Consider the following 16,706-nt stretch of genomic DNA (forward strand, 5'->3'; position numbering starts at 1 on the left):
AACCAATCAGAAGCGCATTTTCGGCCAAATCTTGTTGGATTGCTCTGACGTCATCCCAGTACCGCTGACTGCCACCAGGGGGCGTGGTTGCAATGTATCGGAGGCGATTGCTGTGACGTTGACGCTCAATGAATGCGTTGCCTTTTTGTCAACTCTCAGCGTCCATACCAATTTCTGGAGTAATTATAAAACATAAATGATTGAAGGTGTTTTGTTTTCACGCTTTTACTGCCATAAATGAGCAAATCTGAGTCCTGATGGGCTACAAGTGCATGACCGGTGTTCTTCCTGTCCGTCACCCGCTGCCCCCTCCCTCCATCGCTGCAGCTCTTTATGTTACTGGCTCCTTTCCGGCATGTCTTTCTCTCTCTTTCACTCTGGTTGCCCCGGAGACGAGTTATTTATTAGCAGCGCCTGTGATGCTTTTTTTCTGGTTTTTTTGCACTTAGCTCCGCTTCTCACTGCTGCTTTTATTGTGTTTCCTTTCTCACTTCTCCACCTCCACCGCCTCCCTCTCTCTTTTCTCTCTCTCTTCTTCCGCACTTCCACACGCTCCTCCTCCTCCTCCTCTCACCTTTAACCCCCTCCACTCCCTGCACCCCCGCCTCTCTCTCCGGTCCCAGGATGTCAGACGCTGCCCAGTCGGCCCCGAGGTAAAGCCAAGGCTGTCGACTTCCCACCCCAGCAGGCATTTTGACAGCTCTATCTCCTCTCTCTGTGTCGTCTGTGTGCTCTAAGTGTCGGCAGGCCAGCTTAGCTCCCAAACACTCTCATAGGCGTTAGCGCCGACCGCGGCCTGGAGGTAGAAGTCCCAGCCGCTTCCTGGCAGCATGCCCTCCAGCCTCCGGCCGTCCCACGGATGCATGGCAGCAGCAACACCCCGACACACGTTGCGGGTTTTTTTAAGCGGGAAATGCATGCGCTGCATCGACACGCCCCCCCCCCCCCCCCCCCCCCACACACACACACACACCTCCAGCAGCAGGTCTTCCTCCCGCCTGCCTCGTTTCCTGTTGCCGTGTGACACCGTCCATCACTGTGCTGTGTTTGTTATGTGCTCATATTTGGATTGGAGGATTTTTAGCCGTATGCTAGCTCAGGTCTAAATGTCTTTGCCCCCCCCCCCCTCCCCAACAGCAGGACCAGACACAATATTTCATGTCCAGTAGTGAAACCTTTTTCTCTGCAGTTGCCTTGTTCCGCCACCTCCATCTGCCATTTTCACTCCTGTTGCCATGACGATGTGTTATTGTACCCCGCCTGCATGGGTTGGATCTTTCCTTTGGATAAAAGTCTTACATTCGTTCCCCCATTTTAATGCATCCATGACATTTTAACATATATTTAACATATAAATGCCCTCCAAAGGTCTTGGAACAGCCAGGTCACTTTGGACATTTTTGCTGTAGATGAGACGTCCAGCTTATAAGATAAAATACTTTTGTTTTGTTTGTGTCTCCACTCAGTTTGGGTAGCATTGGTTTAGCATTGGCAGACTGCATTTAGAGGTGAAAACAACATGAAAACCAGAGAAGACATCTGATGATGTTTTCGCCTCCAAATGTTTTTGTTGCCCACGCGTTAATAGCATGGCTAATTCTCAATAAATAACACAATTTTTTCTTGCATTTTTTTTCAGTTTTAAAGTATTTATATATTTTTATGCCTTCATTTAAGTAATTTTGAAGTTTTTATTTTTATTTTTTGTATGTTTGTTGTGTTTATTTATTATTATTATTATTATTAATTTGTTTTCTTCCGCTTTTATTTAAGTAATAACTATTAAGTAATAAATATTTTTACACTATTATTTTTTATTTTAATTTCAGTTATGTTTAACAATTAGTTTATTGTACTTCTAAGTAAAGTTAAAGTTATATTATTTTTACACTTATTTAAGGCATTTTCATTTTATATTTTATACGTTTGTATCGCAGTAATGTTTATTAATTTATAATTTTTTGATTATTTTGACAATTTTATTTATTTATTTATTTTTCTTGTGTACATTTTAATTTCATTTATGTTTAATATTAATTAGTTTATTGTACTTCTCTTTTTACACTTATTTAAGGCATTTTCCTTTTTACGTTTGTATTACAGTACTGTTTATTAATTTATAATTTAGTTGATTATTTTTACACTTATTTATTTATTTTTTGTACATTTAAATTTCAGTAATGTTTAATATTAATTAGTTTATTGTACTTCTAAGTAGTGGTTAGAAGCATGGTTTTCATGCTGGTGAAAACCACCAGAGACGTGTTTTTTTTCTGGTATTCATGATGTTTTCACCTCCAAATGTTTGTTTTGTTGCCCAGGCGTTAATAGCATGGCTAATTGTCAATCAATAACACTGAAAGTCTGTTCATTTTGGATAGGTTTTGCCTGTATAACCTCCCATTTGGAGATGAAAACAATAGAAATCTCTAGTATTCATGTTGTTTTCACCTCTAAATGTACTGATGGGATTTATGATGATGGTGCTCGACTTATTCCATCAAAAAAATAACACTGAATATGTACACTTGGTTTCAGATGAGGTAGGATGGCTTCTGGGTTCTGTGTAGACTTCATTTAGAGGTGAAAACAATATGAAAATGAGAGTGGTCTCCAGGGCCCCGTTTCACGAAGCAGGTTCAACCAACTCTGGAGTCTAACCCTGAACTCTGAGTTGATCTACTCTGAGACAGGAAACTCTGAGTTACGGGTTTCAGAACAGGTGATTTCAATTGGTTCAATCAACACAGAGTTCGGAGTTAAGCGCGTGCACCACAACTTTAAAAAGCCCTCATCAATGGAGCCCCGTTCCCTCGATTCACCATGGGTGACCATGTAGTTGGTCTACATTTCTCATCAAATGTCTTTACACTTAAGACACCACATAAAAAGTAACTGGTTTTCAGGCAATTTTCACTTGTTTCACGCACATTTTCAATTGAAATAAGTAGAAATAACAAACTTGCTCCACTGACAGATTTTTCAAATTATTTTTTTAAGTGAAATGTGATCGAAACACGTGAACATTGTCTAAAAACAATTTACTTTTAGGTGTGATTCGTTTTGATCAGAAATTAGACATTTTGACGAGAAATAAGACAAATATTGTTGGTATGATTTTGAGTTTTTGCAGTTTGATGCAGTCTGACATTCAATCTACCTGCACATTGATGCTGTGAATGGATTTTCTGTTCACATAGACTCCTTCATTTTCTGAAGGAGCAACGATGGGAATGTGCGTCCCATCGATGCACCCTATCACACCAGGGAATCCTAAAAGAAATTAAAATGACAAATCCCAGTGTGAGGTTGCAGCACCATGTCATTAACTGAATATGATTTATAATCATACATTTTAACTGATTTCTACATTCACCTGCAATTCTGTGGAATTCCTCCTTGATGACCCCCATGGGTTTATGTCCCGGGAACACAACGAAGGAGTTGATGCGTCTTTTTAGTGCTAGGGACACTTTTCTCACAGCTCTGCAGACGGTGGCCTTACTAATGTTTTCTGCATCACCTATATTATATAAAAAACTTCCGTTGGCAAAAAACCGAAGAGCAACACACAGAATCTGGGTGGATGACAGTGGACGTCCACGGTTGGTGATGTTTTGAATGTCCTGACGGATGAGATTATGGATGTAAGTGATGGTCGGTGAAGTGAAGCGGTACCGTTCGAAAAGAAAATTATCCGGAAATGATAGCGTGTCCAATCTCGGCCTGTGGATAACTTCCCTACGAATGCGGAGCTCTCTTCTGAGTAGTCGTGCCTCTTTGTCTACAGGGTCTTCTACAAACGGACATGCCATGGTTCAAAAAACAATGCGACACACAGCACACCTTGAAGAAAAACGACCAAACTGGCTTTAAACACGCGCGACAATGAATGAATCACACCGTGTGTAGCGTAAGAGGGCGGAGGTTCATTGAAGAAAACCTGGTCCCGACCAGGTTATGTTCACAGAGTCTGTTGCCATAGTAACTGACACCGAGGTTAAGTTACCTCTCTCTGTGAAACAGGCTGGAGTTACTCCTCTGTCTCTGGTTTGACTTACCTCCCTTTTTGAAACGGAAAACTCAGAGTTTCCCTCATTTCAGGGTTAACATACTCCAAGTTTTCACTAAACCTGCTTTGTGAAACGGGGCCCAGGAGATGAACAAGTAGGAAAACAAAAACATCGTGAGAGCAGAAAGACGATGAAACCTAAAAGTTTTCAGTCTACGGCAAAAATGGAGAAAATGATGTCACTGTTGGAAAAATCCACGAGTCTGGCGGGGTACATTATGGTCATCTACAACCGTCCATGATTATTATTATTATTAATGTGTGTGTGTTAGTGTGTGTGTTGTTTGACTGCTCAGCCTTCCTTCATTTCCTTCCTTGTCTCCTCGCTTCCGGCCGTGCGTCCTGGTCACTTTTTTCCCGTCCTCCTCTGTGACGCAGGTCCGGCCACGTGGGCCATGGCCACCTCCAAACCCGACATCATGATCATCCTGCTCAGCAAGCTCATGGAGGAAGGCGACGGCTTCTACAAGGTGCGCTCATCGTTTCCTGTTTGGCGCTGGAAAGCTCATGTAGCGATAGCGATAGCGGTTTCCTGTTTAGTAATTAGCACTAATTTAGTGCTAATGTTTGTGTGGAATCACATTACATGCAAAGAACCAAACCTAACACTGTACAATCACTGCAAAGTAAATATTTACAATTACGACGGAAAACTTGGGAATGATTCCAGCCGGCAGACATTGTTAGCTTAGCGACTATATGACGTTGATCATCAGCACTGATATGATCCAAGACTTACAAAAATATTTCTGCTTTGTTCCTCCGCTGTCAGAAGGGGAAGGTGAAGGAGGCGGCCCAGCGCTATCAGTACGCCCTCAAAAAGTTCCCCCGTGAAGGCTTCAGCGAGGACCTCAAGACCTTCAGGGAGCTCAAAGTTTCGCTCTTCCTCAACCTGTCCCGATGTCGGAGGAAAATGAATGTAAGTTTGCTGAAAACCGCTAAGATCTTCGGCCGAAATGCGTGCCGGATGCAGTTCAGAGGTTTTTGTCTCACGTCCACCAGGACTTCGGGATGGCTGAGGAGTTCGCCACCAAGGCTCTGGAGCTGAAACCCAAATCCTACGAGGCCTACTACGCCAGGGCCCGGGCCAAGCGTAGCAGCAGGTAGCGTCTCGGACACATTCCCGGTCGGCTGCTCGTCCTTCCTGTGCTCACCTTGCGGTCTGACCACTTCACAGGCAGTTCCCCGAAGCCTTGGAGGACCTGAGCGAGGCCATGAGGCAGTGCCCCAACAACCGGGAGATCCAGCGGCTCCTGCAGCGCGTGGAGGAAGAGTGTCACCAGCTGAGCCAGGGCGAGGAGCACCAGCAGACGGACCTGGAGCTGGAGCCGCCCCCCTCGCCTCCTCCCACGCCTCCCCCAGAGGAGGAGGAGGACGCCCTGGCCCTCTCCATGCCCCTCCCGCCGCCACCGGAGCCCCGTCTGGAGGACATGGAGCCCGTCCAGGACCTCTTTGAGGACGAGGACTATCTGGAGCAGGAGCTGGAGGCCATGTCCATGGGCCTCCCCCTGCCCGAGTCCCATTCCAGCCTCCCCATTATACAGAGCCCCCCACTTTCTCCCACGCACCCAGACCAGATCTACCTTGGTGGTGGTTCGCCGATGGGCCAACCTTACGAGTACCATCCCACCTCGTCCTCCATGTCCTCCCCGACCCGCGGCACCTACCAGACCACGCCGCCCTCCCTGTCCCCGACGCATCACAACTCCCATTATCGACACAGCCCACCCCACACGTCCCCGGTGCACCAGCCGTCCTACCGCTTCAGCCCGCCTCCCGTGGGCAGCCAGGGCATGGACCGCCAGAGCCCGCCGCCCTCGCCGTTGCGCCGGGCTGCCCAGTACAGAGCCAGTCCGCCCGTGGAGAGCGTTTGTCTCTACAGGTCCCAGTCTGGCTCGCCCGTGCGCTACCAGACGGAGCAGCACCCCGGCCGCCCCAAGTCGCCCCTGTCCAAGATGAGCAGCCAGCGCTCCTTCCAGCTCAGTTCCCAGCCGTCTTTGTCGTCCCAGCACCACCAAGCCCAGGGTCTTCGTCTTCAGCCCTCCATCGCCCAGATCGTGCGCACGAACCAGCCCAACAGCGGCTACGGGGGCCAGATGGGCCACTCCATGGGGAATCGCTACCCGGGCGGATCGGTGGACGTGGACAACCGACTGGTGTACCAGCCTTCCCTGGACGGGCGCTCCATGTCGCATGTGCAGGCCAGCCTCAGCTCTGGCGCCCTCTGCCAGCACGGCGGCCGAGGAGGGGTCATGGAGTCGGGCCTGCTGAAGGACGAGCTACCCCAGCGCCCCTCCTCTGCCTACCGCGCCAGCAGCGGGGCCCCGGGCGGCGTGCGTTACGGCCAGACGCCTCAGATCAGTCGCAGTCAGTCGGCCGCCTACTACCCGGTCTCCGAGCACGTGCTGGAGCGCGCCAACGCCATGCCCCCCTGCCAGCTGGGCTCCCCCGAGGTCCCGCATATGGTTAGACGTCCCGTCAGCGCCAACACCGCCGAGATGAAGCCGCATGTGCCCACGCCCAGGCCCCTCATCCACTCCCAGAGTGTGGGCCTTCGCTTCTCCCCGTCCACCAACAACATCTCCGCCGGATCCACATCCAACTTGGCGCCGGGCTTCAGGCCTTCAGAGATCCCGTTGCAGGCGGCGTACGAGCGCCCCTGCGACGACATCTCGCCCATCTCTCCCTCGCAGGGCGGCGGGGGGCTGTATCAGGGCGAGCCCCTGCGTTCCCGTAACACCCCCTTCATGGGCGTCATTGATAAGACGGCGCGGACTCAGCAGTACCTGCACCAGCCCTCCCGGTCCCGCGCCATGACGTCCGTGGACTCGGCCATCAGCCCCACCTCGCCGGGCCAGCTGGTCCAGCAGGGCTCCACCTACAGCCCCCCCGCCTCTCTGGGCAACATCGCCTACTACAATAAGACCAACAACGCCCAGAATGGGCACCTCCTGGAGGAGGACTACTACTCCCAGACTCCGCCTCCCTCGCTGGGGAAGCTGGCGAACGGCTCGAGGGGCACGGGCGACATCCTGGAGCGGGTGAGCCAGGTGCCCACCTACCCCGACGTGAAGGTGGCCAGGACTCTTCCCGTGGCGCAGGCCTACCAGGACAACCTGTACCGCCAGCACTCCCGGGACGCCCGCGCCCAAGGGCCCGCCTCCCCCATCAAACCAAAGAGACCGTTTGTGGAGTCCAACGTGTGATTGGACCGCCGGGAACTTTTCGGCCGGCAGCAGCGGGACACAACTTGAAGAACTCTGACACTTGAAAGGGTCCTGGACTTGACAGCTACGCTTGGACTTCATCGAATAAAACGGTCCAGGTTCTGACAACCGCCGATGCGCTTCTTCCAAAAAAAAATGCTAAGCGGCTACACTTGGGACGGGGACTAATGGGGTGGGGGGGCGACTCCTGTGACTCTTCATCTGGTGTTCTTTCAAAGTGTGCTCTTCACCACGGTTGCTCGATGTAATACAGTATTCTATGTCCTACCGTGTACATGCCTCCCCGATACATACAACGCAGTACTTTAGAGCAAAAGTGACAATATTTATAATTAACTTATATATTGTACATAAAGGTCAAAGGAAGCATAGCTGCCTTTGTGCCGCCGCCGCCTCCGCTGCTGCTCGCATAAGGAGGGACAGACGCTCGTCCCAATCCGGAATTGAATCAAATCTCAAGCTAAAGAGTCGCTTGGTTGGTTGATTCGGTCGTGATTGCGCACAGAGCAGGATGTGCATGAATGTACCTTTTTAGCTGCAAAAAAAACACCTGAAATTGGACACGTTTGTCCCTCCTGGTTTTCCTCCTTCGCTTCCTCCGCTGCCGTCACCGCCTGCCGGGTTGCCAGCCAAATGGCGCCTTTTACCTTTTTATTTTTGTACCTGACTTGTGGAGAAAGCGGGCGTGGGAGCGGTGACGTCTCACACCTGACGCCACAACGGCGGGGGAAAGGAGTTTTTAAGACAACGAAGATGTATAGACTTTCTAGCACAAGTTGTATATAGCGGCCGTTTACATGTTTGGACTTTGGAGCGTCTAAAAGTCCAATCAATATCTTAACGGGAGTTCCACCTGGTACCGGAGATGAAGGTGTAACGTGGATTATACTTACTTTCATCTTCTACATTGAAGGGTGTGTGTGTGTGTGTGTGTGTGTGTGTGTGTGTGTGTGTGTTAGCCGGCTGTAAATATTCTGATGCATGTTCTATTCCCAAGCAGGCTGGTGTGCCCCCCCCCATCATTCCCACACCCGGCAAAGGCGGTTTCTTTTATGATTTCCTTGGCGTATTTGCTTGCTGAGCAGAGTTCTCTTGTCTGTACATGTGAGCTTTCAGATCGCTGTGAGAAAAAAAGAAATAACTATTAAAAAAAACTCAAGTTAAAGGGAATGTGTTTGTATCTCATGCTAACTGATTGGAACCTACATGGAGGTGGTGAGGGTGGCCGTTTTTATTTAGTAGTTTCTTTGTGTCAATTTTTTTCAACACTTTAACACGTCATAATTTGTATTGTTTTTATTTTTCAAAAATGTATTTATTGTAATTATATTTTACACGAATTACAATACATACATTTTTGAAGAATAAAAAAAATAAAAATTTGTTTTTTTTATTCTTTTTGAAGAATAAAAAAACCCCAATAAAAATTATTTTTTTCTAATTCTTCAAAAATGTATTTATTGTAATTTGTGTAAAAAATAATTACAATACATTTTTGAAGAACAAAAAACCCCAATAAAAATTAGTTTTTTTAATTCTTTTTTTTTTATTTTTGAATAAAAAAACCAATAAAAATTAGTTTTTTTATTCTTCAAACATTTATTTATTGTAATTATTTTTTACACAAATTACAATAAATAAATTTTTGAATAAAAAATTAGTTTTTAATTCTTTTTGAATAAAAAAAACAATAAAAATTAGTTTTTTTTATTCTTCAAAAATGTTATTATTGTAATTATTTTTTACACTGAAGTCTTTTTTTTTACACTTTGATGTAAGTTGAACTTTTGTTATTTTTTTTAATGACCTATCTTTTGAAACATTGACATAATTCCACTGTCCATGTTAGAGTTTATGAAGGCATGAGGAAGATCATACAAATAATCCATCAAGTCAAATGAAAAATATCACCCAGGCTACAGATTCAGATATTTCCCTTCTAGCTGTGCGATGTACATACATTATACCACAGAGGAAGATGACTCAGATATTGCTCAATTTGACTGAGTATATACAGTATTTTGGTCATTTTCATTGCTCAAAGCTATATATAAATATACATGATACATATATATATGTATATATTCATATAAAATCCAACTCTATCATAAAAACCCTATACAATTCTTATTATTACTATCCCCCATCCCCCATGGTGAAAGTCCTCTAGTCCCTCTTCTTGTGTGTCACAAGGTGCACCAGTCCGGGAACCAGCGCCATCACCACGGGAGGCACGACGACGAACTTGATGAAGGTCAGCGAGTAGTAGAGCGCGGGCGGCTGCAAGGGTAGCGGCAGGCGGTGGACGTGGAACAAGCCCATGGAGGACAGGGCCAGAGACAAGGCCCGCGGGGCCCCCAGCAGAGGCCAGCCGCCGGGCTTGCAGTACTCGGCCAGGCCCAAACCCAGCAGGGTGGCGCAGTCCCGGGTCAGGGAGGAGAAAGGGGCCACGTCGGGGCGGAGCCACTCCGCGTGGCGGCACCACTTCTTGGCCAAAGCCAAAGACCTAGAAGAGGGAGGCCATGTTTTAGAGATTGACACCACAAGATGGCGCTGTTTCTTGTCCTAAATATTTATGGGCCTGAAAGCTTTGAGGACATTGTCGACTTGTGGAAGACTCAGTTTTGTGACTGTTACAACAAAGTTGCTAATGAGCCATTTGATTAGGAACCTCCACAGTGCAAAGAACCCCAACACATGACGGCGGAAAGAGCTCTATTTGTATTAGGTAACATTCCGTGTAACCACGGTGATGCCAGCGGCAAACAAAGGTGAAAACAGCCGCTTTATTAGGAACCCGCCCTTGCCTATAACACGCTAGCATAAAACTCACCAGAAGACGTCGAATCCCAGCTGCTGCAGTCCGACATAGAGGGTCAGGGCGCCGGCCAGCAAAGACACGCTGAGAGTGAAGAAGAACAACAGGGGGCGCCCTTCCGGCACGTTGCGTTTTAGAAGGATCCCAACCAGGAGGCCTGGGGGCGGAAGATCACGCCAGATTAGAGACAGTTAGAGACAGTTAAGCTGGAATGTTAAGTTAAACACTTGCTTCAGTAACTATGTAAATGAATTCTGAGTAAATACGGTGTTGTGCAAATAGTGCCGGAGGAGCAGGTGCTCCCAAAAAATTCTTTCCAAACCTGCAATTGAACCAGAAACAACCTGGTGCGGGAAGTGGGCCAGGATAAATACTCTGGAGATGCCAACCACGAGCAGCAAGGCGGCGTAGAGCAGGAAGGGAGTGGAAGACAGGAGCATGCTGCCACACAAAAGAAGAATGGAATTGTGGGAGCGTTGGGCTGTTTGTTCCCAAGTATCCCAGAGCTCTACCTGCGGGTACGCGTGTACAGGAAGGAGGCCAGGGAGGACGCCACCACCCACCACACGGCTGCAGTAACCATGGCGTGTCCTGATGGACTACCTGGAGCAAAAACACACACGGTTAGGAAAGAAGTGACAAGCAAAACCAACACATCTTCTCACCTGGTCCGTTTTCACATGTGGTGGGGAACTGCTGAACTTTGGGTTGCTTGCCATCAAAGATGTGGGATTCGCCGATCCACCAGTACGGCCTTTCGCCAAACAGCAGCCTAGAATCAAAACATACATCAAATAAACTGCCACAGTCATCCATATGCACATTGTTATATAGGCATGACTTCCGGAATACACCACAGGTCAGCTTGGCCCCATTTTAGTAAGCAAACTCCTCGATACTGATCACTTCTATCGATATCCTCGGCGCACTTTGGTGATTAATGACACAAATCGACAATATCAGATATATTTTTAATGTTTCCCAACAACTGGAGCTGTGTAGAATAATCTTTAGTCAGCTAGCATAGCTTGCTAGCTGGCTAGCATAGCATAGCTTGCTGCCGTAAAATACATCCACGAATGGCGTAGAATACCTACCGCGTGACTGCCGTAAAATAGACCGACCAGCTGCACATGCGCAGCACAAATTGTGTGTCCGGTACGGATTGCGTATTGATAAACCCAACTCGCTAGCTAGCTTACTAACATGGCGGACCTTCCGCTCCATTGCATGCCCTTTCGTTCGATCTTAGGTAGCGCGCTCTCATCTTTGACAACTAGACTATCTGAGTAAACTTTGCTTCTAATAAAAAATTGTTTTGCTTCGAATAAAAATGAAAAAAAGAATTAACAGCATGCATTTACGTCATAGCTGCGTATTGACATATTTTAATCTGATATAATAAAGTCACGGTGAAGTCACAAAATGACGTTAGTTCCGGACTGAGCGTGTTTCACATTAGACAGTACGTCACAGTCACCAGGAGCGCTCACGGAACTATAGAACAGTTCTGTTTATAGTTCACTAAATTATTATTATACGATATTTCTTTTACATTTAAAAGACGAATATTGAAAAAAACAGTATTAAATGCAGCAAGCATGACAGTTCATCTTAATTAGCCTTGAGTCCTGCGTTTTGGAGGTCTAACAGGCAGTTTAGCTTGTAATTAATTAAAAGGCGTGCAAGACAGGGTCAGGCGGTTCAAAACAACATTGAAATGAGTGCGTACGTTTAGGAAAGCAAAGTGTTGCTCTCACCATTTAAGCATCAGGTTGAGCCAGTCCGCCAGGGCACCCACCCAGAGCACCGCCACGCCGGCTCGTCTGCTGGCGAAATAAGCGAAGGGGAAGAGGAGCAGAAAGGCCGCCTTGGGATCTCCGACGTGGGTGATGAGCAGCCACAGATTCTCCAAGCTTCTCGTCTCTCGCTGGAGACTTTCCGCCACCCAAATGCCGTGTGCGTGGATGCTCTCCATCCTTGACAAGAACGTGTGCGTGCGTGAGCTTGTGTAGAAATATTATCCTAATAATAATAGTTACGAGCTGCGCATCTACACCACGGCCACTAGAGGGAGATCGCGAAGTTGACAAAACCATGAGATAAAAAAAACGTCACAGTTCGCCGTGAATGCGTGTGACGATGTGTAATGTGTTAATCAAAGCACGTTCGGCGAAAATGTCACAGAATGACGCGTAGACTTGGTTTAATTGAGTTTGGCCAGCATCACTGGGAGGATGCGGCGGCGCGCGTCGTACGTCGACACGCCCCAGTACGGCATCACGTCGAGCTACGTAAGGCACGCACGCACTCCGGTTTGCTGGCGGAGAAGATGGCGGCTCCTGGACCGGGGGAGTATTTTAGCGTCGGGAGCCATGTCTCTTGCCTCACCTGCCTGGGCCAGCTCCTGCAAGGCGAGGTGCTCGCCTTCGACTACCAGTCCAAGATGTTAACGCTGAGTATCCTTTGTTTGCGTGCCCGCGCCGGGCGGCGGACGGCCGGCCTGGCCCGCTGCGAGGGGCCTGTCGCTGAAAACATGTCAAATAGTGCTCCGCGCAGGCGTAATTGGAGCTAGCCGGGCTCAACCGTAGCTTTGCGTCCTTTAAACGACAGCGTGTGCGCTTTTGCCGGGGGTTTCCTCGCTGGACTTGACGGCGTGTGTGCTTCTGGGAGTGGATGTGTTTTGAATGTGCTCATCCTCGACACGGATCACTATCTGGCAACGTCGGGCATCATGGCTGTGTGCTCACGGGCACAGAGCGATGCTAGCTAGCAAGCTAACGCAGGTGTCTTCTCTTCCGTTTTTCTCCCGCCTTTACCCTTTCTTCTTGTACATTTAAGTCGCCACATAATTCAAAGATGAGGTACGAGCGCACCCCCGTACGAGTCGTCCCCTTTCGCTTCGCTTCATTTGCGAGCTGCCGCTTCCCAGTGTAGCTCGCTTAAGCGTGTTAGCTTCAGGGTTCGGTCAAGCTAGCAATGGCAGCTAGCTTCACTAACATTGTTCACCGACGCCGTAGCGCCTTTTAGTGACTCGCTCTGGTCGTGGTTTGAAATGAGGTTTGTGTAAAAACGCAGGCTTGTTGGCGTACATTGTTTGAGATGGCTAAAGGGGCCTTCTTTTACGCGCTAGCTTCACGTCCTGTTGCCTTCTGGGTGTGTTTGTGTGTGCTCTTATTGTCACACTAGCACACATTCATGAATGACAGCTGACTGCTGCAAACGTCTGTGCGGGGGGGGGGGGTAGTTTGTACTCGCGTTTGTTTTCAGTCACTTGATGTGTAATAACTTGCGTGGCTGTTATTCTTGTGACTGTGCCTGGTTGGCATCGCGTTCCATGTATTCCGGACATTGGCAAGTGTGGGCTTGATTGACAGGTCATCCAAGGTTTCAACACACAGCTCCTTGACCCTGGGTTTTTCTCCAGAATGTGCTTCCTCCAGCGGCAAGACTAACCTAAACGACGTAATCCTGATCAACTTAGCCTACGTTTCCGAAGTGGAAATAATCAATGATCGCACTGAGACTCCGCCCCCTCTAGCATCGCTGAATGTTAGCAAGGTAAGTGTTTATTCCATCAATAGTACTTTATACGTATGGGAAAATATGCTGCATCTGTACGTGTTTGTCCCATATAGTGGCGTACATCAGCTTGTGCAATTGGCGGTATGAGCTCTGACAAGAATGAGGCAGCCGATGCGCTTCTTAATGTTAACGCACAACATAAGATGTGGGGAAGGATCATTTTTTTACACCAAGGTTTGTGGTTGTTGTGTATTCCTGTGACCAAAACAGTCATCAAGCTAGCTGATCTAGCAATGCATCAATACTTGGTTTGTTGTTGTAGCAAGCTAGTGTTCCATTTATTATGTAGCTGTGGCGATGTGAGCAGACTGCAGATGACATTTGTATAAATTGCATCAGGGCTGGAACCAACCATTGTTTTCTTAGTGGATTAATCTGAAGCATCTTTCAATTCGTGGAGGAATCGGTTAAGCCAGGGGTGTGATGAAGGAAGATGTAGCCACCCATGCCATTCCAGCCGCGTATGGAAGATATTTGTATGACTCGTATTTGCACAGTTAGACTGCAAACTTTTATTTTGAAAGCCAGTAGTATGTCCTCTGTGTGTTGAGAATGTCTGTCCGAGGTTGGGTTGAAGAATAAACGTGCAGAACCTTCACGCTGTCATGCGGCATTGTGAAACGCAGTGATGACATCATCCCACTGAGTTAATGTGACCATGCTAGCATGCTAATCTAACAGTAGGATTTTTTTTTTTACCTGCATGACTTTTTCTTTTGAAATACAGAATGTATTGGCATATCTTTGCATGTGTACGTCACAAGTGTGGAGACGCTTCATCATGTTGGGTGTCCGTGTAGATGCCCGAGCTTCATGGACGTTTGACAGCTTTTACTGCATGTCAAAAAATAATAATAACTGTTGGGGAAACGTGTGTGTGTGGTGTGTGCAGCTTGCCAATCGAGCGAGGACAGAAAAGGAGGACAAGCTGTCCCAAGCCTATGCAATCAGTGCCGGGGTGTCCGTGGAGGGCCAGCAGCTATTCCAGACCATTCACAAAACGTAAGCGCCGCAAAGTCTCTCCGTCCGTGGATGCTGGTCCGCGTGTCACTCAACTCACCTGCGTTTGTTGCGGCGGCAGCATCAAAGACTGCAAATGGCAGGAGAAGAACATCATCGTGATGGACGACGTCGTCATCTCGCCGCCTTACCAGGTCGACAACTGCAAAGGCAAAGAGGGAAGCGCTTTAAGTCATGTACGCAAAATAGTGAGTACGCCTTTTTCTCCTTCATTTTCTGGCTGACTAGTGGCAATACATGGGGTTGTTGGGTGTCGCCGTGACGACAGATGTTGACACCAGGCTTTCCGTCCCCCCCACAACCCCCCTCCCCGCTCAGGTGGAGAAACATTTTAGAGACGTGGAAAGTCAGAAGTCCATGCAGCGTTCACAAGCACAGCAAACACAGAAGGACTCCACTTTATCTTCTTGAGGCGCCGCTCCCCGGGGATGGGGAGTGGGGACGGGGTGGGGGGAGAGGCCACACGGGCGCTCCCCGCTCCCGCCGCCACACCAAGTCGGCCATTCCTTAGTCCACGAGGGTGGGAGCGCTGAGGTTCCTGGATCATGAAGAGCAAAAATACCATTTAATGAAAAAGACAAAAAAAGTGAAAGAGAGGAAAGATTAAATCTTAAATTAGACTTTATAAAGAATAATTTAAAACATGAACCATAAAGCCACCATAGTTTCCTTAACTAACTTGACCCCACCCCCTGTCCCTCCCCCCATCCTCCATCCATCCATCCATCCTTCCTTCCTCTTCGCCTTCAGTTCCATTTCAAAAAGAGAAAACTAGCGCAGTCAGAAAGGCTTGTTAGCTTTATTTTCTGTCTTCTTTTTTTTTTTTTTTGCCGTATCCATGTTCTACTGTCTGTATTTTCTGTATTTTAAACAAAATGTGACTTGAAATGCCACACTTTAAAGGACATTTTCTAAAATAAAAGTAACAAAAATTCTGACTGTAAATTTCAAACACTTTTTGAAAAGACACAAAAGCAGTCTGGACCAGGACTTTTTTGTGGAATTTTGCCTGTCATTCCCAATCCTTATGTGCAACGTGAACACGTGTTTCCCTTCTGAAGATATAAAAAAAAAAAAAGACGGTTAGGAATAAGTCAATGGAATGCAGCTATTCCAGCTCACTCCCTTTACATCATGTGACCTGCACGTTACCCATGCCAAAGCAATGCTATGTCATTATGCCCAACAACTGCTACAGGCCCTGTAGCTCTTGGTTCTGCATTTTGGGACTGCCTGTCTATGGTGGTCCAAGGGGTGCAGAGGCTCCTGCATCATGCCAGAGTTCGGTCTGTAAAAGGACTCCAGTTCTCCTGTCCGCTTGCACGACCATTTCACCATCTGATTGGGGGTGGTCTTATTTTTGTTTGAACCGCGGTAGTAAGGTGAAAGGCTGACTCTGGCAGTTTCCTGAGACATTGCAAGTTTTACAGACTACCTCAAAGTTCAGCCCAGACTCTGATGGTGCACAGGTATTTCTACTGGGTCACCGGGCTCCAGTCTCCCCCTTGATGGAGACTGGGTCAACACTGTTTTCTTCTTTGTTTTTGTTTCCATTTATCAGGAGAAAAGAGTCCCCAATGAATGAAATCCTGTCCAATGGTTGTTTTGCCTATCCTGAAGCAGGATCATCATTATGGAGTCTTTTGCATAGTTGTGAATTAGAAGTAAAGGGGACAGGACGCACCCTTGTGGTGAGCCAATAGAACTACACATCAGGCAGGACTCCATTGACACTTGTTCTTTGTGTCCTTTTAGTTAAAAAGTTAGCAATCCAGCCCAGGAGATTCTTGCTCCAAGTAAATCCACAAATAGCCTAGCATGGCCTAGCATGGACATGGTGAGCATTCTCAGGAATGGGTGTTTCCCATTATGTTCAGTAATGAATGCCTCTTCTTACCTGGGTTTCTATCTTTCAGTATGCGCGGTGTACAAGTTCATGTTCACGTGTCAGGATTATGGCTGGAGGGCAACATTCCAACAAATG

The 16,706-nt window shown here is 47.5% G+C and overlaps 3 protein-coding genes across 13 annotated transcripts in view; 2 read left to right on the forward strand and 1 right to left on the reverse strand.

Annotated features, from left to right (window-relative positions):
* tanc2b (tetratricopeptide repeat, ankyrin repeat and coiled-coil containing 2b) overlaps positions 1-8,464 on the forward strand; it is an 80,042-nt gene extending 71,578 nt beyond the window's left edge. For 10 of the 11 annotated variants that reach the window (XM_078788352.1, XM_058078123.2, XM_078788345.1 and 7 more), the window contains 5 exons: positions 624-653; positions 4,451-4,542; positions 4,845-4,991; positions 5,075-5,175; positions 5,250-8,464. In XM_078788352.1, coding sequence (XP_078644478.1) covers positions 624-653; positions 4,451-4,542; positions 4,845-4,991; positions 5,075-5,175; positions 5,250-7,278 — 2,399 coding nt within the window. In that variant the 3' untranslated portion in view covers positions 7,279-8,464. The remainder of the gene's footprint in view (positions 1-623; positions 654-4,450; positions 4,543-4,844; positions 4,992-5,074; positions 5,176-5,249) is intronic. The other variant, XM_078788341.1, reaches the window with a different exon arrangement.
* A 516-nt stretch (positions 8,465-8,980) lies between these two features.
* Positions 8,981-15,400, reverse strand: g6pc3 (glucose-6-phosphatase catalytic subunit 3). Its single transcript, XM_058078237.2, has 7 exons — positions 14,763-15,400; positions 11,878-12,096; positions 10,783-10,889; positions 10,630-10,720; positions 10,440-10,558; positions 10,133-10,274; positions 8,981-9,805 (listed from the first exon to the last, which is right to left on the reverse strand). The coding sequence occupies exons 2-7, from the start codon at positions 12,093-12,095 to the stop codon at positions 9,466-9,468; spliced, it is 1,017 nt and encodes a 338-aa protein (XP_057934220.2). The 5' UTR covers position 12,096; positions 14,763-15,400; the 3' UTR covers positions 8,981-9,465.
* Positions 12,401-15,667, forward strand: lsm12b (LSM12 homolog b). The gene is made up of 5 exons (XM_058078254.2): positions 12,401-12,576; positions 13,545-13,678; positions 14,595-14,704; positions 14,784-14,910; positions 15,041-15,667. Exons 1-5 carry the CDS (start codon positions 12,450-12,452, stop codon positions 15,131-15,133), a joined length of 591 nt encoding a protein of 196 aa, XP_057934237.1. The 5' UTR covers positions 12,401-12,449; the 3' UTR covers positions 15,134-15,667.
* Positions 15,668-16,706: the final 1,039 nt, after the last annotated feature.

The sequence above is a fragment of the Doryrhamphus excisus genome, linkage group LG2 (genome assembly GCF_037039965.1).
Source record: "Doryrhamphus excisus strain RoL-2023G ecotype Guam linkage group LG2, RoL_Dexc_Guam_v1.1, whole genome shotgun sequence".
In the NCBI taxonomy this organism is placed as follows: domain Eukaryota; kingdom Metazoa; phylum Chordata; class Actinopteri; order Syngnathiformes; family Syngnathidae; genus Doryrhamphus; species Doryrhamphus excisus.